Source organism: Lepidochelys olivacea, assembly GCF_965140295.1.
Source record: "Lepidochelys olivacea isolate rLepOli2 genome assembly, chromosome: 12".
NCBI classification, from domain to species: domain Eukaryota; kingdom Metazoa; phylum Chordata; order Testudines; family Cheloniidae; genus Lepidochelys; species Lepidochelys olivacea.
The window spans coordinates 2849663-2872824 of record NC_140422.1 but is presented as its reverse complement, the minus strand read 5'-3'; the positions used below and the strand labels follow the sequence as shown (position 1 = coordinate 2872824).

The 23162-nt window shown below is 48.0% G+C and overlaps 1 protein-coding gene across 1 annotated transcript in view; it reads right to left on the bottom strand.

The window, feature by feature from the left end:
- Positions 1-23162, bottom strand: part of HYDIN (HYDIN axonemal central pair apparatus protein) — a 454160-nt gene that overhangs the window by 14404 nt on the left and 416594 nt on the right. The window contains exons 69-78 of the mRNA XM_084644216.1: positions 21482-21716; positions 17079-17291; positions 16303-16441; positions 13982-14147; positions 11990-12137; positions 8130-8337; positions 6215-6436; positions 3083-3252; positions 1941-2139; positions 1628-1786 (exon numbers count right to left, since the gene is read on the bottom strand). Of these exons, the coding sequence (XP_084500342.1) occupies positions 1628-1786; positions 1941-2139; positions 3083-3252; positions 6215-6436; positions 8130-8337; positions 11990-12137; positions 13982-14147; positions 16303-16441; positions 17079-17291; positions 21482-21716 (1859 nt within the window). The remainder of the gene's footprint in view (positions 1-1627; positions 1787-1940; positions 2140-3082; positions 3253-6214; positions 6437-8129; positions 8338-11989; positions 12138-13981; positions 14148-16302; positions 16442-17078; positions 17292-21481; positions 21717-23162) is intronic.

Sequence of the window (23162 nt, the reverse complement as noted above, 5' to 3'; positions counted from 1 at the left end):
GTTGCTATAGCTACATGGTATAATGATGAATAAGATCTAGGTATGGCTCAAAGCAGGCATGCAAAAGCCTACAGGCCTCAAGCCTGTAATATAATAGTGTAGCCAAAGTAACTAAGGCCTAAAGACTCAACATAAGCAACCAGAGGCAATGTGTGGGGGTGTATGCAGAGTCAAGTGCCCCCCAGATTGGTCTGATTGGGGGAGGGAGAAGGGCGCTGTCCTTCTCACGCTGCGCCTGCCCCCTGGCACACTCAGCTCCTGTCCCTGGCAGCCAGGCCCAGGCAGGGAGTGAAAGGAGCAGGCGCAGACATTTCTCATGCCAGCTGCTGGGTCCCTGCTCTGTGCAGTGCAGCAGCTGCCTGAGAGAGCCTGGCTGGAGAGGGAGCAGCAGCGGGCTGCCCCCGACTCGGGCCAAGCTGCCGGGGACAGGGGCTGAGTGAGCCAGAGCCCCCCTCCCTGGCATGTTTGGCCCCTGGCACTGGCAGCCAACCCCAGGCAGGGAGCTGGCCGTCACCTTAGCCTCCCCACCCAGGCTCTCTCAGGCAGCTGCTGCGCTGCACGGAGCAGCGACCGGGAGCAGCCAGCTTCAGCTGTGTGAGAAGTGGCTCCCTCCTGCTCCCCACCTGGCTCAGCTGTCCGGGAGAGCGGCTGAACATGCTGGGGGCAAGTACAGTGGAAGGAGGACAGAGCCCCCCTCCCTGGGAAGGTAACGTGGGGTGAGGAGAGCACAGTGGCCCTGGGCTGGGCACAGTGTGGGGGAGGTCTCTGGGCAGAGGAGACGTGTGGGGCAGTCACTTGTCCTCCCCTTTAGATTGTCCCCCTCCGGTATGGGGAGGCACGAGTCATCTATGTAGCAGCTAACCAGTAAGTGACCCTGTATCACAGGTTGTTACAAGACAGAGTGCTGTTATAAGCAAGTGTTGCTGAACTGTTGACAAGTAATCACAAGGTAAGTTTATACTAGCTTTAGATATTTTCAGTTAGGAATATCCAGCAGATGTCCAGTCGTGAGAATGCCATGGTAACTGATGGATGTACTTGCTAATAAGCTTGAAGTAAGAGTCCTAGTAACCTATGGAAGAAGGGTACCCAAACATTAGTAGGGTGAGGAAACAGATAAGGAAAAGGGGCTGAGAACCCCACTGAATATGAGTTAGGTGTTAGCATCATCTATGATTCAAGGTAGCACTTTGTTCAGGCACTCCTGGGCCCTGCAAAGGCAAGGACCTCTCATGGGTCATCTTACCAACTCTAGGGCTGCATGCAAAGAATGGTGTGAGAATGCAAGTTCTGGGGGTTATATTCTCTCTGTCTACTTTGCTACATGATAGTGTTTGTGATATTGCAATAAAACAATTGCGAGTTCTGCAGGTCTTCTTAAGGGTGAGCGTCTCTGCCGCATGCAGTGGGGGACTCACTCCCCAACTACCTGTAATGCTTGTCCAGTCTCTGGGCAGCTGAGCTGTGCTAGACCACGTCATCTTACCTGTAAACTCTAATAATAGCTACCCACTAGGTCAGACAACCTACAGTGCCTAGACATGACTGGGCTCCTCGCTACATTGGCAGTACAAATAACAAATAAGTGGCAAGATAAAGAGCACTCCAGTTGAAGAACAGGCCTTACCTTAGATTCCAGCAGCTCTGGAACAGTGAACACGAAAGTTAGGTTAAAAGTGAGAAGGGCAACGCTATTGTTCACTATTGTGACAGTCTTCTTCATAGTTTGTCCAGCAGACAGCGCACCCAATTTCACCACTTTGCTGGGAAGGTCTAAGATGTCGATCTGTGGGCAGGATAAGAATAAAAGAATGGGGAAGGTGCGAGGATTGGTAATGAGGAACGGGAGAAAGGCAACGAGTGGATGACTGAGGAAAGGAGAAAGAGATTCACTCTGACCGTGTGACATATGGAGCTATAGAACAGTGGTCTGATCTCACCTTCATCTCCGTGCCCTTTCCCAGAACCTCAATCGTCTGTTGGGAGAGCCCATTGATTTCAAAGGGGATGATATCGTGGTACGAAACAGCCTCTCGGGGATAGAAAGTGACTGGCACCTCCATCTTCCCTCCAGGACTCAGCACTTCAGCCTGGAAGCTCACCTCAAAGTGAGTAGTGTTGGTGTACAAGCAGTCTAAGCTGTGGAAGACCAGAAAAAAATCCTTTCTGAATGTTTGGCTGGTGATCATTCAGTAGCTGAGAACTGTCCCCCATCCCTCTTTGACCACATCCATTCAATTTTATCCGGAGGAGTTGCCAGTGGTCCAACCAAGTCTGCTAGCTATGCAGACTGAGACAAATCCACCCTGATGGCAACAGAAGCTGGGTCTGCTTAATGCCAGCAGTGTTGAATTGGGTCTGTTCTGATGAACATAACCCCAAAGGGAAGTAAATACAGGTATCTTCAGATCACCGTGGGGAAAAACGCCTGGCAGGACTCCCCCGGCTGAATGCACTTCTTTCATACAGGTCAGTGAATGAAGGCACCCTCTTATCTCACATGAAAACAGAAAAGAGGGTCTATCACTTCGGAAAATGTGTCCTTTTCTGTGTGATTTATGTGCTTATAACTATTAGGCAGTTTGGAAGCTGAATACAGACACACTGCCCTCTCTCTCCCTAGAAAAATGGCCCAGTGGTAAGGGTGCTGGATAGGGACTGGGGAGACATGAGTTCACTTCCCTTCTCTTCCATAGACTTCCTATGTGACCTTGCGCATGTCACTGAGCCTCTCTGTGCTACAGTTCCCCCATCTGTACAATGGGAATAACAGCACTGCCCTGGTTCATGGGGCATACGTGTAGTAATGGTCAGGATTTCTTTGATAAAAAGGTTTTCTATGGGAAAATTCTGATCTGCCATGGGAAAGGGTTGGTTTTCATGAAACTTTCATTGGGAAGGTTTATCAAGGCCAGGATGGAATTTCTGGCCAAATCCAGAGACAGCGACACTCACCCCAGAATAGCCAATAGCCTGGTGATTAGGGTGCTCAACTGGGATGTGGGAGATCTATGCTCAAACTCTCTGACTTGGACCAGGGAAGCAGCTAACATGGGTAGCTAGCTTCCCACTGCTGCCCTACCTAATCTCCTTGGCCTCCTTGTTTGTGATGGTAAGGATGTGTCTGGCAGGGGGCATCCCGGCATAGTAGATGAAGCAGGTTCCAAAGTCGAGCTTGGTAAAGGAGAAGTGGACGGTGGGCATCACCACAGAAGCCAGGAGCATGCAGCTAAACGTGGGCCCGTTGCTGATCTGGGAAGAGAACAGGCCACAAGGTGCCTTGCTGAAGAATTTGCCAGGAAGAGAGACCCAGTGATAGAGGGGGTGCATTCACACAGATGCTGCTGCTCAGCAGTGGGAGACCAGCATCCATGGGAACCTGCAATGGTGACAGCCCAGAGAGGCTTATGCAGTGGAAACTGAAAATGGAGTGTGAAAAAAGAGACCCCTTGGCTTAATGAGTTAACATTTAAGGGGAATTTCATCACTGTTTTTATACAGATTTTGGTAGCTGTTAGTTTGCAGCACAACAAGCCATAGCCACACAGCTCAGTCTCAGAGCAGAGTCTTGCTCCCCAGCAGGTGTCTAACAGGAAGGTCCCAGTAGACACTGTGTCAGTGCCCCTAGGTACTATGGTAGAATCAGAAACTCTGCTTTTGGTGGGTGCCTTGGATGGTCCCAGGCCTGCAGCTTGTCATGGCATTTAGCTCAGATGCCCAGTGTGGATCCAGGTGGGGTGCCACATTTTTCAACGTGAGATCTAATTCAGGCTTTGCTCTAGCAAGCTACCAACACTACAAAAAGAAGGATTCTGCGTGGACTCCTCCTGAAGGTCGAGACAGCAGACTGGACTTCTACACAGAGTGCTTCTGCCGACGCGCACGGGCTGAAATTGTGGAAAAGCAGCATCACTTGCCCCACAACCTCAGCCGTGCAGAACACAACGCCATCCACAGCCTCAGAAACAACTCTGACATCATAATCAAAAAGGCTGACAAAGGAGGTGCTGTTGTAATCATGAATAGGTCGGAATATGAACAAGAGGCTGCTTGGCAGCTCTCCAACACCACTTTCTACAAGCCATTACCCTCTGATCCCACTGAGAGTTACCAAAAGAAACTACAGCATTTGCTCAAGAAACTCCCTGAAAAAGCACAAGATCAAATCCGCACAGACACACCCCTGGAACCCCGACCTGGGATATTCTATCTACTACCCAAGATCCATAAACCTGGCAATCCTGGGCGCCCCATCATCTCAGGCATTGGCACCCTGACAGCAGGATTGTCTGGCTATGTAGACTCCCTCCTCAGGCCCTACGCTACCAGCACTCCCAGCTACCTTCGAGACACCACTGACTTCCTGAGGAAACTACAATTCATTGGTGATCTTCCTGATAACACCATCCTGACCACTATGGATGTAGAAGCCCTCTACACCAACATTCCACACAAAGATGGACTACAAGCCGTCAAGAACACTATTCCCGATAATGTCACGGCTAACCTGGTGGCTGAACTTTGTGACTTTGTCCTTACCCATAATTATTTTACATTTGGGGACAATGTATACCTTCAAATCAGCGGCACTGCTATGGGTACCCGCCTGGCCCCACAGTATGCCAACATTTTTATGGCTGACTTAGAACAACGCTTCCTCAGCTCTCATCCCCTAACGCCCCTACTCTACTTGCGCTATATTGATGACATCTTCATCATCTGGACCCATGGAAAAGAAGCCCTTGAGGAATTCCACCATGATTTCAACAATTTCCATCCCACCATCAACCTCAGCCTGGTCCAGTCCACACAAGAGATCCACTTCCTGGACACTACGGTGCTAATAAACGATGGTCACATAAACACCACCCTATACCGGAAACCTACTGACCGCTATTCCTACCTACATGCCTCCAGCTTTCACCCTGACCACACCACACGATCCATTGTCTACAGCCAAGCTCTGCGATACAACTGCATTTGCTCCAACCCCTCAAACAGAGACAAACACCTACAAGATCTCTATCAAGCATTCTTACAACTACAATACTCACCTGCAGAAGTGAAGAAACAGATTGATAGAGCCAGAAGAGTTCCCAGAAGTCACCTACTACAGGACAGGCCTAACAAAGAAAATAACAGAACGCCACTAGCCGTCACCTTCAGCCCCCAACTAAAACCCCTCCAACGCATTATTAAGGATCTACAACCTATCCTGAAGGATGACCCAACACTCTCACAAATCTTGGGAGACAGGCCAGTCCTTGCCTACAGACAGCCCCCCAACCTGAAGCGAATACTCACCAGCAACCACATACCACATAACAGAACCACTAACCCAGGAACCTATCCTTGCAACAAAGCCCGTTGCCAACTGTGCCCACATATCTATTCAGGGGACACCATCACAGGGCCTAATAACGTCAGCCGCACTGTCAGAGGCTCGTTCACCTGCACATCCACCAATGTGATATATACTATCATGTGCCAGCAATGCCCCTCTGCCATGTACATTGGTCAAACTGGACAGTCTCTACGTAAAAGAATAAATGGACACAAATCAGATGTCAAGAATTATAACATTCATGAACCAGTCGGAGAACACTTCAATCTCTCTGGTCACGCGATTACAGACATGAAAGTTGCGATATTACAACAGAAAAACTTCAAATCCAGACTCCAGTGAGAGACTGCTGAATTGGAATTCATTTGCAAATTGGATACAATTAACTTAGGCTTGAATAGAGACTGGGAGTGGCTAAGTCGTTATGCAAGGTAACCTATTTCCCCTTGTTTTTTCCTACCCCCCACCCCCTCCTCAGACGTTCTTGTTAAACCCTGGATTTGTGCTGGAAATGGCCCACCTTGATTATCACACACATTGTAAGGAGAGTGATCACTTTACATAAGCTATTACCAGCAGGAGAGTGGGGTGGGGGGAGAGAAAACCTTTTGTAGTGATAATCACCCATTTTTTCATGGTTTGTGTGTATAAAAACGTCTTCTGTACTTTCCACGGTATGCATCCGATGACATGAGCTGTAGCTCACGAAAGCTCATGCTCAAATAAATTGGTTAGTCTCTAAGGCGCCACAAGGACTCCTTTTCTTTTTGCAAATACAGACTAACACGGCTGTTACTCTGACACCTGCCAAAAGGGTTTGCCTGGCTTTTGTGCCCTGCAGGGAGGAGAGCATGACACCCCCGCCCTGACCTTTAGCTTAAGCTCCATGTCCTTTAAGATGCATGTCTTCAGTGGGTGGAAGGTCAGCTGGGCATGTACGCGCTCTCCTGCCTCCACAGTGCCGTTCTCGGGGGCGATGGAGAGGTAGTGCTGCAGTGCTTTGGGGCCGGAAAACTCCCACGAGAAGCTGAAATTGAACTTGCCAGTGTTCAGGACACAGAAGTTGCGGTGAGCAGATTCGTTTATTTCTACCTGTGTGCAGGAGGAGAGCACACATGGGGTTAATACCCGAAGGGCTGGCAAACACAACATGAATGGACAGAAAACCAAGTCACCTCCTGCCATAGGCAGCCCTGAGCCAGAGAGAGGGCTTGGGCTCTTACTGCCTATGCAATGCACCACCAAACAGCACACACACCAGCAGGGATTGGATCTAGGCGCAGGGCCAGAATCATAGAGTCATAGAATATTAGGGTTGGAAGAGACCTCAGGAGGTCACCTAGTCCAACACCCTGCTCAAAGCAGGACCAACCCCTACTAAATCATCCCAGCCAGGGCTTTGTCAAGCTGGGCCTTAAAAACCTCTAAGGATGGAGATTCCACCACCTCCCTAGGTAACCCATTCCAGCACTTCACCACCCTCCTACTGAAACAGTGTTTCCTAATATCCAGTGGTGCCTGTACATGTCTGTGAACACAGTTCTCCACAAAATGACAGCTTGGATGGACCTCAGCTACTCAGGACAAGCTTGTCCAGTGAACTCCGCAGCTTTGGGGCCTGGTAATGCACTGGCCTACTATGCCGAAGATCCATCAGGCAGCTAGTCCCAGAGTCTCTAACAACTTGCTGCTGTCTTATAGCACACGTTCTTGGTTTAAAATGAAATCTGATCCTCACAAAATCATTGTACCAACAGCACCAATGAAAATACATGTAGGGCATGTCTCACCCACACAACTCTGTGCACCTCCATCCTGACCTGCAATATTCCTCTACATTCATCACTTCATTCATCATGGGATCCAGCAAGGATCTAGCACCATTTACATTATCTGGGCTGTTCTGCAGCTGTGGTGGGCCACGTACAGCTGAGTGCTAGGCACAGAAGGGCTTGTGAAATGCCTTTGCTTAGGGTCTGATCTGAAAGGATTCCTTGGGGTAATGGCTACTCATGTGAGAAAGGGTTGCCAGGATCAGGCCCTGAGTTCGTTTCTATTTCACTGAAGACTGTGGGAGATTTTCAGATCTGCCCAATACACTGGGACATGTGCTCCTAAATCCCTTAGACACTTCTGAAGCATCCCCCTTGGACCCCAATGCAGCAGTAGTCACCACAGAGGCCCTAACCTTCCCCACGCTGCAGATTGGGCCGTCCCTTTTATAGAGGCCTTTCTTGCTGCAGAAGGATCACTTTTCATGCCATAGATGCTTGGTAGGGAACATTGGAGTTGCCAGCTTCACAGCGAAGCAGTTCACAAGAGTGGGAGCAAGACACAGTGCCACAAGCATGCAGAGAGCACATGGACAGTGGGCCTTTGCCTCTAGGAGCTTATGGTCAAAATGGCAGATTGAGGTCTGACTAGATGACAACAATGGTCTCATCTGGCTTTAAATCGATAAGTCTAAGGCCAGGCAAAGCAAGCTGGCTGGAAGTGACCATTGGGTGTGGGGTCAGCAGGGAAGGTCTGCACACCAAGAGCAAATGCACTGACAGCTGTCTCATCAAGGCATGGCAAGGACACTTCCACCAGCCCCAGCCGCACGTAACTACATCTGCTCTGCAATGGACAGGGTGGGCGTTCTGCCTGGCGGGCCTGTTTTGACTGCCCCACAGCCGCGTTCTCCTGAGACGATTTCACAAAGAGCCATATCCGTGTGCGGGCTGCAGGTGACTGTGCACTTTTCACCTTCTCCCCCCGCCCCCTCCCGTCTCCACCCTCTCACCTCCTTGAAGCTGATGATACTGCTCTCCTGCAGACTCAGCTCAGTGAACAAGCCATCGTTTTCTTCGCACCTGACACACACATTCATGCTGCAGCCAATGGCTTTGATGTTTAAGAAGAGGGGCTGGGTCTTTCTCTTGACATCGCAGATGAGGTTAAAGTTCACCTCCCCCTCCAACGTTGGTGTGAAGAGGATGGTAACAGGAAGCCTGGGGAGATGAACACAGCAGCTTTATTTGCTGGCTCTTGGAACTCTATTGCACTAGAGGTTGTGAGCAAGCGAGGAAGGATGGCCCCGTGGTTGGGGCAGTAGCATGGGACTCAGGAAAACTGAGTTTAATTTCATGCTCTGCCCCAGGGGTGACCTGAGGCAAATCATTTAGTCTTTCTCTGCTTCAGCTCCCCATCTGTAAAACAGGGATAAGAGCTCTGCCTTGCCTCAGCAGGGCATGTGAAGGATAAACACGTGAAGGGTTTTGAGGTACTCAGGTATGATGGTAATGGGGCCACATAGCTACCTAAGGTAGATGTGAGAGAATATTCCCCTGTAATCACAGCCTACACACTAGTGTAATAATCTTTGTACAATGTATGCCTTGTGAGCAGGGGTGGCAGGTTTGCAGAAATTTTGGTGGTGCCCAGAAATTTTGGTGGGTCCAGGTCTCAGCTAGAAATATTTTTCAAGAGGGGGACTGACACTATAAACAGGAGAGACAAACACTGCAAGCCACCCATCGCTCTCTCCCTGTCTATTGCATTTACTGCACCTGAAGAGACAAAGGAAGCAGGTGTTGGACTCTGGGGGAGGAGTCCTGACTGAGAGTTTGGTCAGTCATCTGCTGGAGCATGTGGTGAGAAACTGCTTGAATCCAATACAGTTGGTTAGGTTAGGCATTAACAAGTGTTTTATCTTTATTTTTTGTAACCATTTCTGACTTTTATGCAACATTGCTTGGACTCACTTAAAATTTCTCGCTTTCTAGTTAATAAACTTGTTTTATTATTTTATCTAATCCAGTGTATTAAATTGAAGTGCCTAGGAAACTCCATTAGGGATAACAACTTGTGTGCATATTATTCCCTTAAAGGAATAACAGACTCAGTATATTTGCACTGTCCAGGGGGAGGGCTGGGCAGTACAGGACAAACATTCCTGGGGGAAATCTAGGACTGGGAGTGTGCTGGGGTCACCCTGTGGTAATTTTTAAGGCTGGTAAGGGCCAACGTGTGGCTGGCTGGCTGCAGCATACATCCAGACATAGCTGGGAGTGACTGGCATGCTGGGGGCGGTTTGTGAGCAGCAAGGCATTGTAAGGGGCAACCCAGGTTAGAGGGGAGGGGTGACAGCTACTCATTGGTCTGGATTCTACCCTGCTATGTCACAATGGATAGCTCCTGGGGGTTGATGAGGACTCTCAACTCCCACTGACTTTGATGGGAGTTCAGACCCTCACAGGAGGTAGTCAGTGCCTAAGGGCCAGGATCAAATGAGATCAAAGGTCAGGACACCCATATGCCTTCCTTACAGCTCAGCAGAAGGCTCTGAGGAAAGTACAGATCAATAAACTGTTCTTAAAAACAAGAACAACTTTATTTAAACCAGCGGGAGTTCATGGGTAGAATATTTCCCCGTGGTACTGTCATGGCAATGGAGATCCAGGGAAGCGATGGAAAGAAAAGGGGCACAGAGGCTGAGCATTCGTTCCTTTTTCAATGTGTCACATGCTCGAAAAGGCAAAAGACAACACACCTGAAAGGGAGATTAAAAATCAGACAGCTCCAAGAGCGAGCGCCCTGCAGTGGCATCAGAGAAACGTGCAGCTCTTGAAGCGTGATGCTGCTCTGGAAAGTGACTCTGCAGAAATGTCACCAGGCCCAGTGGCTCCATTTTTATCGTCCCTCACTAATTTCCAGATCAACTGCTTGGATTAAAAGCTAGAAGATGTGTTTTCTGACTGGCAACCTGGCAAACTCAGCCTTGCCTCAAGCTGGGATCTGTCCTTTTCATGCGTCATCATCAGAAATAAAGCTTCTGTAGGCCAAATTATGGCCTCGGTGACACCTATACTTTCCCACTGAATTCAAATTATGTCCTCAGTGCTACCTGGGAGCCCTGCTGCTTTCAATGGGTGTGCACAGGTGTAAATGACTGAATGGCCTTGTAGCTGGAAGGGAGACAAGTAAGAGAATCCAGCATGCTCTTTCTTAGGGTATGTCTACACTTGTGACCCTAGGCACCCCTGTGTTCACACCCAACACACTACTGCAATGATATTTGTACAAAGTACGCCTTGTGAGGTATCACGGTGGTCAGTAAAATCATTGTAAAATGCATGTGACAACGCAGTATGTGGAATTGTGAATACTCACTGAAATTAAGCTTTAAAGTCTGTAACTAAAAGGTGTTTTAACCAGGCACATCAGGGAGAGTTGCTAAACAGGTTTTCTCAAGACAAAGGAAAGAGGCCAACATCTCAAAGCAGGTGTGACCAAAGTCAATGGGCTATTCATTTGCATTGGAGGTTGCAATGCGGGAAGAGAACATTAAGGTCATGTCTACACTGTACCGATACGGCTGTGCCGCTGTAAGATTGCTCATGTAACTGAGTTATGCCGACGGGAGAGAGCTGTCCTGTCGACATAATAAAATCAGTATAACGAGCAGTGGTAGGTGTGTTGGTGGGATAGAGTCTTCTGCACACGAGCGCTTATACCAGCAAAACTTATGTCGCACAGGGGTGTGTTTTTTCACACTACTAAGCGACAAAAGTTTTGCTGACATAAGTGCTTGTGTAGACATGGCCTTACACTGTAAAACTTCAGCAGGAAGTGTCACTGTGGAACACACCAGGGGACACATTAATCATAGAATCATAGAATCATAGAATATCAGGGTTGGAAGGGACCCCAGAAGGTCATCTAGTCCAACCCCCTGCTCAAAGCAGGACCAATTCCCAGTTAAATCATCCCAGCCAGGGCTTTGTCAAGCCTGACCTTAAAAACCTCTAAGGAAGGAGATTCTACCACCTCCCTAGGTAACGCATTCCAGTGTTTCACCACCCTCCTAGTGAAAAAGTTTTTCCTAATATCCAATCTAAACCTCCCCCACTGCAACTTGATCAAGATAGAGTCAACCCCCAGAGGAGATGGGAGACTGAACCCCAGGGGATCAGTTTGATCCTTGAAACAAAGGCAGATTGGGACATAAGGACACACAGAAAGATTTTGGATCATCCTTCACCTGAGGAGACAAGGAGAACCAGCACCTTGGACTCTGCAGGGAACATAGCTGAAAGCAAGCCAGCCATTGCTGGGAAAAGAAGATGGGTGAGGAAAGTTCCTTGTAGAAAGACTGTAGCTTGTTCAGTTAGGAGTTAGCCATTAGAAAGGGCATTTGTACTTCGGTCTGTTTGTAACTCTTTCTACCTTTATTCCTTCTCCTTGGTATCACTTAACCTATAGCCTTTTGTTAATACACTGCTATTTTTAGTGCACTAGCTTAATCAGAGCTAGGTGGGTATGTCTAATGGAGCTGGAAATTACACCTCTAGCTCCAGTGTAAATAACCCCAGAGCTGTGTTGGCTTTAGGTCTAACGGGAGTGAAAAACAGCAGCAATCTCTAAAGGCATCACTAACGGCAGCAGATCTGACCCTGAATACAAATGGGGAGACCGACTGTGTAAGAACAGGAACCAGCATGTCCCCACCAAGAGCTGCCTGCTGGCTGGGTAAGAGCTGATGCCATGAGGTGAAACCACTGTACAGCTTGGAAGGACTCTAATAATGCAGATAACACAGCACTGTGCTTGGGAGCCACAGTCTAGCCCTGTGAGCCCTAGACATTCTCTCTCCCCCTTTACCTGGAAAGAGGTGGAATGTAGCCCTCCATGGGCTGCACTGTTAGGTAGTTAATGTATCCCTCGGAATAGCGCGAGCAGTCTCTGAAAGCAAAGCTGAAGGTCTCATTCTCGTTGTTAATCATGTGAACAGTCTTGTGGGCCTCATGTCCTTTGGGGGAAACACAGGAAAGAGACAGCAAACCTTTAGTTCTCCTGTCAGGTTAGCATGGAATCAGCCACCACTCATTTATCCCATAGAAAAGTGCATGGCTCGTCCAAGTCTATTTTTACTATGCCAGACGTGCTGCAGGTGGAAAGGGCAGGGCAAAAAAGCTCCCCCTACCGGAGAAGCATTGTTAATGCAGAATGTAAAATAAATTAAACTCCTATACAGGTGGAGGGAATCACTAGGGATGCTAGTGAACAATATGGCCATCTATCATTGAGCTGAGCATGAGAAATACAGCATCCGAGCTAACCCAGAATTCTGTATCCTCATCGTTATTATTATTGATATTTTGTATTGTGGTAGCACCTAGGAGCTCCAGTCATGAACCAGGACCCCGTTGTGCTAGGCACTGTACAAATGCATAGCCAAGGACTAAGGGTATGTCCCCACACCAGGCATGGACCAATGACACTTTGACATGGGACCAACCCCTTGACACACACATACTGTACTGGTGGATGAATGGATGGGCTGGGCTTCAGCTGACAACAGAAGCTCCATAGAACAAATCTGAGATCTCTTTTTTAACTCATTTTTTATTCCACTCTCTCTCTTCCCAGTTGCTATATCTCACTCACCACTAATAAGCATCTTTGCTTGAGAAATTTGAAATCTGACACCCTTTCTACCCTTAAACCCCTACCAACCAAACAAAAATAAATTAAATTAATAAAATCTTTAAAAAACAAACAAACCAACCAACACTGCCCCATGCAGAATTCTGAGCCTGAAAAGGGAGAAATGCCAGATGCTGCATGAAATCAACTAGGATCTTTGCTATTAAGAACATAAGAGCGGCCACACTGTGTCACACCAATGGTTCATTTAGCGCAGGATTCTGTCTTGCGACAGCGGTCAGTACCAGATGCTTCAGAAGGAATGAAAAGACCAGGGCAATTATTGAGTGATCCATGCCCTCTCATCCAGTCCCAGCTTCTCGTAGTCAGAGGTTTAGGGACACCCTGAGTGTGGAGTGGCATCCCTGGCACTGATGGACCTGTCCTCCATGAACTTATTTAATTCTCTGCTGCACCCAGTTACACTTGTGGCCTTCACAACGTCCCCTGGCAATGAGTTCCACAAGTTGACTGTGCATTGTGTGAAGTACTTCCTTTTGTTTGTTTTAAACTTGCTGCCTGTTAATTTCATTGGGTGACCCTGGGTGCTTGTATTATGTGAAGGGGTAAATAACGTTCCCTTGTTCACTTTCTCCACACCAGTCATGATTTTATAGACTTCTATCAGATCCCTCCCTCTTAGCTGTCTGTTTTCTCAGCTGAAAAGTCCCAGTCTTTTAAATTTCTCCTCATATGGAAGCTGTTCCATACCCCAATCATTTTTGTTGCCTTTTTCTGGACCTTTTCCAATTCTAATATATCTTTTTTGAAACTGGACAACCAGAACTACACACAGTATTCAAGTTGTGGGAGTATCATGGATTTATACAGTGGCATTATGACATTTTCTGTCTTATTATCTATCCCTTCCCTAAGGGTTCCTAACATTAGCTTTTTTGACTGCTGCTGAATATTGTTATTGATTTTACATGGAAGGTGCTCAGATACTAAAGTGGGCAGCAATATAAACCCTAAGATAGATGGACAGAAATTGTTTTTCTCCTTTGAAGTGCTCTTTTCCACTTTCAGCCTCTGTTTTTTTAATGATAAATAATAGAATTAGGATCAACAGTAACTACAGAACACTACATTTTTGAATGGAGAGAAAAGTGGAAGGTAGCAGCAACCACAGGCTCCCATAGTGCGGGACACAGAATCTGTCCTTACCAACTAACAGAGAGAAATAGTTCAGGTGGGATCTGTCCAGAGATACTGAGGGGTCGGTGGTGTTGCCCACCAACAGGAATGGGACTGAGATGTTCTGTTCAGCGATTGTAAAGGTCCAAAACGATTCTGTGATACCCAGGCGCTGCGGGATGAATTCAAATGTGACCTGAGGAAGAAGAGGCAAATTAAATCAGGTGGTTTTGAACCTGGATTTGTGCTGGAAATGACCCACCTTGATTATCATACACATTGTGAAGAGAGTGGTCACTTTGGATGGGCTATTACCAGCAGGAGAGTGAGTTTGTGTGTGGGGGGGCGGAGGGTGAGAAAACCTGGATTTGTGCTGGAAATGGCCCAACTTGATGATCACTTTAGATAAGCTATTACCAGCAGGACAGTGGGGTGGGAGGGGGTATTGTTTCATGGTCTCTGTGTGTATATAATGTCTACTGCAGTTTCCACGGTATGCATCCAATGAAGTGAGCTGTAGCTCACGAAAGCTCATGCTCAAATAAATTGGTTAGTCTCTAAGGTGCCACAGGTACTCCTTTTCTTTTTGCAGGAGACATATGGTGACAGTGAGCTGAGCGGGCTCCATGCTTGCTGTGGTATGGCGTCTGCACAGGTAACTCAAGAAAAAAGGCGCGAAACGATTGTCTGCCCTTGCTTTCACGGAGGGAGGGAGGGAACGGGGGCTTGACGATATGTACCCAGAACCACCCGCGACAATGTTTTAGCCCCATCAGGCATTGGGATCTCAACCCAGAATTCCCAATGGGCAGCGGAGACTGCGGGAACTGTGGGATAGCTACCCACAGTGCAACGCTCCGGAAGTCGACTCTAGCCTCGGTACTGTGGAAGCACTCTGCCGAGTTAATGCACTTAATGCACTTAGAGCATTTTCTGTGGGGGGACACACACTCGAATATATAAAATCGATTTCTAAAAAACCGACTTCTATAAATTCGACCTTATTCCGTAGTGTAGACATACCCTGAGTGTTCCTATGTAGACAAAACTCTTCCCTTCCATTCAAAAATTTCCCGGTGCAGGTTTGTGCCACGGGCAAAGGAGATGCCCTAAGATGGTTTTAGCAGAGAACACTAAGACAATGGGCCAGATTCTGTGCTGATTTCCAGCCTGTGCAGGTTGACCCAATGAATGACACGGAGCAGGAAGAGTTGTCATTTCTGGAACAGAAAGTTCTTTAGGGACTCCCTGTATTCTACCCAGGCACTCCTCTGTCCTCCCACTCCTCACACTTGGACATGGCTATTGCTCATGAGGAGAGATACCCACACTCCCTACTGTAGCTGCAGCATCCTGTCTCCAATAGTCTGCTGTCATGCAGACTGGAGCCCTCTAGTTAGTCACAAAATAGGTGAGAGCAAACTTCCCCTCCAGAATTTTCTCACTTCTGACCATGGCAGCTACCTGAAAGGGTCAGAGGGCAGCTTCCATGCCTGCTTAACACATAACCCCCTGGGCGGGACTGGGATGGCACTGTGCCAGTTTGCTACAGCAGACATGTGAACTGGCTAATCACAAGGATCTGAAGTGAGACAATATGCTTCACACTGGCCCCTAGACAGCTTGCTGTCACACAGACAACAGGCAGCCCCTAACGGCCTTCGAGAGATTCAAACCAGGGGGCTATAGTGGAAAGACTCTGTATCCCAACACTGCTCAGCTGGGTCATCCAATCCCCAGGCTCCAGGCTTTGTCTCTGGGTCCCTATTCATTTCTGCTCTTGGAGAAACCTCCTTCCTTACCCTCACCCACCTGCCCATTTCATTTTCTTACTCACCTATGTCAGAGGGAGCTTGTGAGAACTAGTTATTACTGACAGGCCCCCTGCCTGCCCGCATAGCCTGGGGGTGAGTTTGAAAGGCTACCTGCACTGAGGTGTTGCAGGGGAACAAGCTGCCTGTAGTCCCTGCTTAGCCAAGGGAGCTGGAGCAGGCTGGCACAGCCTACAAAGTGGTCTAGGCCGGCCAGTGAGTGGGCAGGACCATGGCAACCAGGAGACATGCTGATTCCATTAATCTCTGGGGCACTCTCCATCCGTGGGGCACCAGTGGCAACCCAGACTGCATTTAAAGCTGCCCTTCCTCTGCCAGTCCCTCCCCATGCCCTCTCCTTGGGTGGTGGTGATGCAAGTTGGCACCACCTGCGCCTGCAGGGTTGAAATAAGCTCAGCTCTTTAAAGTGCTTGAAAACAAAGTGCTGTGTAAGAGCTATGCATTACAGTTAGAGTGGTATTGTGTACAGTGAGACCTGCACACCACTAGGCGAGACACCTGCATCAGCCTCCCTCCTACCTCGGCCTTTTTCTGAGGCCGGATCTGGCCCATTTCTGTCAGACAGCTGAAGACTGACTGTTCTCGCAAGTCTTCTGACTGTTCACAAGCCCACTGGAAGGAGTAGGTGGAATTGGTGGGGTTCACAAGCATGAAGGTCCTGGCCACAACAAACAGAAATTGCCATTAGAAAAGGAACAGTGAACAGTTCTGGGAGCTAGTGGGCTGGCTGCTCAGCAGACACCAGGCGCTGCCAGCTCCTCCAAGGGAGGATTCCTTGGCACACCCCATCTACCTCTACTGCTATGGGCATGACAGCTTCATCCCATTACCGGTTTTGGAGCCCCACAGCCCTCTGGGCCGACTGGCTACCTTTACCATCTGTAAACAGATACTGAGGTCACTCCAATGCAAACCCTAGCTCCAGAGTGATGAGGGTAAAATCCAACATAACAAGGTTCTTTCCTAAGTGCAGCTCTCTAGAGGGGTTATTTCCTTCTCTGCCCCAATCTGACTCAAGTATTCAGAGTCTCCTGCGGAGAGAAAGGAGAGTTATACTCAACGATACCTATGGGCTGGGGACCAGCTACGTTTGTTGCAGGACTGGATGGTGGAAGCAGGGATGGCTAGTCTATGTTGCTCCTGTCTTCCCAGAGCCCCAAGTGATCTACTGAGAGCTGGACCATAGGAACGGTGCAGCTGTGCCACAAGGAGTTTAGAAGGTTGAGCTGGTGGGTCTCTGGCTGAGTTGTTGTGAATAGCCAGTAGTCAGCAAGTCAAGCCTTCTCCATGCCCACCTGCTGTTCCAAGCATGCACTCCGACGGATGCAAACTCTATCACCCTGGTGTTGGGATCCAGTGCAGCCCCCCGCGGCCCTCGCAGCTCTGGGTTGCGCCTGTTTGCGGTGAGGTAGTCAGAGTCCTCCAGGTCGAAATGGCAGTATGGCAGGAGGCTTCTCCCCTTCACAGCCACTACGGGGCATTGGTGATTGGGCTTCAGGTTGGGGATACTGAGAAGAAATGGACCAGTTAGTGTTATCAAAGGCAGAGGGCCAGTTTTATGGCTTTGTTGTACACAGCTTTCACGTCCTCTCTCTCTGATGTACCAAGCAGTGAATTAAATGGAAGCTCACTTTGTGGTGATGAGGCAGCAAAAGAGACAAATGTATAGTAATTCCTCAGTGCGAGAAAAGTGACACCTTTACTGATAAACACACTGGAGGTCGTTGGTGACTCAATATGGATAAGCCCTTGCTAAGTTTCCATACTCATCCAAAAGCCAGTACTAGTGATCGAACCTCTTGGGGCTTAAGTGATTTCCCATACCCAAGGTAAATTAGTATTAGTCATTAGGACTCCACCAGAATGGTACAAGCCAGGCAAAGGGGCTGCAGGAGGACTGTGAATTACTTACCATCCATCTCTGAAAGGCGGAATCCTACTTGTTCCCAACCCCCATTTTAAACATTTTTTTAAAGTGAGTTTTCCCAGTATGTTTCAGGTTCCCAGGAGGAAGGATTGCTAGGAAGAGATGGAATCCACCTAACGAAGAGAGGGAAGAGCATCTTCACAGGCAGGCTGGCTAACCTAGTGAGGAGGGCTCTAAACTAGGTTCGCCGGGGGATGGAGACCTAAGCTCAGAAGTAAGTGGGGGAGTGGGATACTGGGAGGAAACAGAAGGAGGAGCATGCAACAGGGGAGGCCTCCTGATTCATACTGAGAAAGTTGGGCAATTGGCTAGTTATCTTAGGTGCCTGTACATGAATGCAAGAAGCCTGGGAAACAAGCAGGGAGAACTGGAAGTCCTGGCACAGTTAAGGAACTATAATGTGACTGGAATAACAAACTTGGTGGGGTAACTCACAAGACTGGAGCACTGTCAGGATGGGTATAAACTGTTCAGGAAGGACAGGCAGGGCAGAAAAGGTGGGGGAGTTGCACTGCATGTATGGGAGCAGTATGACTGCTCAGAGCTCCAGTATGAAACTGCAGAAAAGCCTGTTGAGAGTCTCTGGTTTAACTTTGGAGGTGAGAGCAACAAGGGCGATGTTGTGGTGAGCGTCTGCTCTTGACCACCAGACCAGGAGGATGAGGTAGACGTGGCTTTCTTTGGACAACTAACAGACATTTCCACATCACAGGCCCTGGTTCTCATGGGGGACTTCAAACACTCTGACATCTGCTGGGAGAGCAATACAGCAATGCACAGACAATCCAGGAAGTTTCTGGAGAGTGTTGGGGACAATTTCCTGGTGCAAGTGCTGGAGGAACCAACTGGGGGCCTGATCCTCTTGACCCACTGCTCACAAAACAGGGAAGTATTGGCAGGGAAAGTAGAAGTGGGTGGCAACCTGGGCAGTAGTGATCATGAGATGGTTGAGTTCAGGATCCTGACAAAAGGAAGTAAGGAGAGCAGCAGAATATGGACCCTGGACTTCAGAAAAGCAGACTTTGACTCCCTCAGGGAACTGATGGGCAGGATCCCCTGGGAGGCTAATATGAGGGGGAAAGAAGTCCAGAAGAGTTGGCTGTATTTTAAAAAAGCCTTATTGAAGGCATAGGAACAAACCATCCTGATAAACAGAAAGAACAGAAAACATGGCAGGTGACCAGGTGACTATTTAGAAACGCTGGACATGAACAACTCCCTGGGGCCGGATCTAATGCATCCGAGAGTGCTGAGAGAGTTGGTTGATGTGATTGCAGAGCCATTGGCCATTATCTTTGAAAACTCATGGTGATCGGGGGAGGTCCTGGATGACTGGAAAAAGGCTAATGTAGTGCCCATCTTTAAAAAAGGGAAGAAGGAGAATCCAGGGAACTACAGGCCAGCCAGCCTCACCTCAGTCCCTGGAAAAATCATGGAGCAGGTCCTCAAGGAATCCATTTGAAGCACTTGGAGGAGAGGAAGGTGACCAGGAACAGACAACATAGATTCACCAAGGGCCAGTCATGCCTGACCAACCTGACTGCTTTCTATAATTAGATAACTGGCTCTGTGGATATGGGGAAAGTGGTGGACATGATATACCTTGACTTTAGCAATGCTTTTGATACTGTCTCCCACAGTATTCTTGCCAGCAAGTTAAGGAAGTATGGGCTAGATGAATGGACTATAAGGTGGATAGAAAGCTGGCTAGATTGTCAGGTTCAACGGGTAGTGATCTATGGCTCCATGTCTAGTTGGCAGCCGGTATCAAGTGGAGTGCCCCTGGGGTCTGTTCTGGGGCCGGTTTTGTTCAACATCTTCATTAATGATCTGGATGATGGGATGTATTGCACCCTCAGCAAGTTTGTGGATGACACTAAGCTGGGGCGGGGTGGGAGGTAGATACCCTGGCGGGTAGGGATAGGGTCCAGAGTGACCTAGGCAAATTGGACGATTGGGCTAAAAGAAATCAGATGAGGTTCAACAAGGACTGCACTTAGGACGGAAGAATCCCATGCACTGCTACAGGCCGGGGACTGACTGGCTAAGTGGCAGTTCAACAGAAAAGGACCTGGGGATTACAGTGGATGAGAAGCTGGATATTAGATAGCAGTGTGCCCTTGTTGCCAAGAAGGCCAATGGCGTATTGGGCTGCATTAGTAGGATCATTGCCAGCAGATCGAGGGAAGTGATTATACCCCTGTATTCGGCACTTGTAAGGCCATACCTGGAGTATTGTGTCCAGTTTTGGGCCCCCACTACAGAAAGGATGTAGACAAACTGGAGAAACTCCAGCGGAGGGCAACGGAAATGATTAGGGGGCTGGGGCACATGACCTATGAGGAGAGGCTGAGGGAACTCGGCTTATTTAGTCTGCAGAAGAGAAGGGGGGGATTTGATAGCAGCCTTCATCTATCTGAACGGGGGTCGCAAAGAGGATGGAGCTCGGCTGTTCTCAGTGGTGGCAGATGACAGAACAAGGAGCAATGGTCTCAAGTGGGAGGTCTAGGTTGGATGTTAGGAAAAAATATTTCACTAGGAGGGTGGTGAAGCACTGGAATGGGTTACTGTCATAAATATAAAGGGAAGGGTAAACCCCTTTAAAATCCCTCCTGGCCAGAGGAAAAATCCTCTCACCTGTAAAGGGTTAAGAAGCTAAAGGTAACCTGCTGGCACCTGACCAAAATGACCAATGAGGAGACAAGACACTTTCAAAAGCTGGGAGGAGGGAGAGAAACAAAGTCTGGGTCTGTCTGTATGCTGCTTTTGCCAGGGATAGAATAGGAATGGAGTCTTAGAACTTTTAGTAAGTAATCTAGCTAGGTATGTGTTAGATTATGATTTCTTTAAATGGCTGAGAAAGGAACTGTGCTGAATAGAATGACTATTCCTGTCTGTGTGTCTTTTTTGTAACTTAAGGTTTTGCCTAGAGGGATTCTCTACATTTTGAATCTAATTACCCTGTAAGGTATCTACCATCCTGATTTTACAGAGGGGATTTCTTTACTTCTATTAAAAGTCTTCTTGTAAGAAAACTGAATGCTTTTTCATTGTTCTCAGATCCAAGGGTTTGGGTCTGTGGTCACCCATGCAAATTGGTGAGGATTTCTACCAAACCTTTCCCAGGAAGTGGGGTGCAAGGGTTGGGAGGATTTTGGGGGGAAAGATGTGTCCAAACTACGTTTCCCAGTAAACCCAGTTAGAGTTTGGTGGTGGCAGTGGAGATCCAGGGACAAAGGATAAAATTAATTTGTACCTTGGGGAAGTTTTAACCTAAGCTGGTGAAAGTAAGCTTAGGAGGTTTTCATGCAGGTCCCCACATCTGTACCCTAGAGTTCAGAGTGGGGGAGGAACCTTGACAGTTACCTAGAGAAGTAGTGGAATCTCCATCCTTAGAGGTTTTTAAGGTCTGACTGGGATGAGTTAGTTGGTGTTGGTCCTGCTTTGAGCAAGGGATTGGACTAGATGACATCCTGAGGTCTCTTCCAACCCTAAACTTCTATGATTCTTTTTCATCCCTGATCACCTTCCCTCCAGAGTAAACAGCCTAAGGGATCCTAAGGGATGGCACAGGTTTGGTCCCAGGGCTAAAGGCTTCCAAGCTGGGACTGAACAAAGCTCTAGGTTTTTGATGCCCCACCTTTCCTCGACTGCATTCTTGGTCCATCCATTTCAGAGAGCACCAAATCCCATTTACACCAAAGTCCTTTGGACAATAATTCCGTGTTATTAGAACTTGTCAAGATGCGATCCATCCAGAGTGTTTCCTACCTGCAGAGTAGGTGGCCCTCAAACTCTCCCACTTCCAGTGGGGAGAATTTCAACAGGAACTGCTGCTTCTTCCCGGCTGGGATGATGCCGCTGCTGGGTTCCATGGAGAATGGAGGGAGAGCAGCAACAGCACACAGGAAGGATGAGACACTCTCCAGAACACTGCCTAGCTGGCTAGCGGGTTGGCTGCAGGGTAGTTTGGTGGAGGCAGCAGACGTGGCAGATGGGAACTCCCCTGTGTTAAGGAATGGGTGGTTAGGTCAGTTTCACTGGATTTGTCTTTGAGGACGAAACCTCTTGTTCTAAGCCCAAGACCCCCTGATTCCGTACTATGGACAGAAGCTGAGGGGATTTGGCTTAAAGACCACACAAAGGCTATCCCCCTTTGCAAACCCTTTCCAAGGATAATTCCAACCTGCGTTAATGAAAGGTGTAATGAGGCTTCATGTCATCACTTCTGCACTGCCTCTTACCAACTCCTCATCCAAGTGAGAGCCAAGGAGTAGTGGGAAAATGAGGGCAAAGGGCAGGCAGAAGGGGCAGCTGGGGAGAATACATATGCTGAAAAACACCTAGAAAAGTTCCATACAAAGGCATGAAATCGAAATACTGAAAGACACCCCATCATGCTGGTCTGAACAAATCATGCCCACAGGTACATCCATGCCTGGTTAGCAGGGTTGTACAGATGAATCGGAGGGCAGAATGTGGCTCATTGTGTGTATGTCCTTTCAGCTGAAAAGGTAGGCAGGCATTAAGTGATCAAGGAATAGCACTGGTGCATATTGCAGTATCTGGTCTTCTCTTCCTCTGTTTATCAAGCTTCCACAGCTAGCAATAGCCATCAAACCACAAAGCAGGGGCATAATGGAACAGCCCAATGGTCCAGAGCACCCTGAAGAAGTGGGACCGCTAAACACTGAGGATGGAGTGGAGGTTAAGGATAATCTAGGCACGGCCCAATATCTAAACAAATACTTTGCCTCAGTCTTTAATAAGGCTAATGAGGATCTTAGGGATAATGGTAGCATGACAAATGGGAATGAGGATATGGAGGTAGATATTACCATAACTGAGGTAGAAGCGAAACTTGAACAGCTTAATGGAACTAAATCGGGGGGGGCCCAGATAATCTTCATCCAAGAATATTAAAGGAATTGGCACATGAAATTGCAAGCCCATTAGCAAGAATTTTTAATGAATCTGTAAACTCAGGGGTTGTACCGTATGACTGGAGAATTGCTAACACAGTTCCTATTTTTAAGAAAGGAAAAAAAAGTGATCCGGGTAACTACATGCCTGTTAGTTTGACATCTGTAGTATGCAAGGTCTTGGAAAAAATTTTGAAGGAGAAAGTAGTTAAGGACATTGAGGTTAATGGTAAATGGGACAAAATACAACATGGTTTTACAAAAGGTAGATTGTGCCAAACCAACCTGATCTTCTTTGAGAAAGTAACAGATTTTTTAGACAAAGGAAACGCAGTGGATCTAATTTACCTCGATTTCAGTAAGGCATTTGATACAGGGCCACATGGAGAATTATTAGTTAAATTGGAAAAGATGGGGATCAATATGAAAATTGAAAGGTGGATAAGGAACTGGTTAAAAGGGAGACTACAGCGGGTTATACTGAAAGGTGAACTGTCAGACTGGAGGGAGGTTACCAGTGGAGTTCCTCA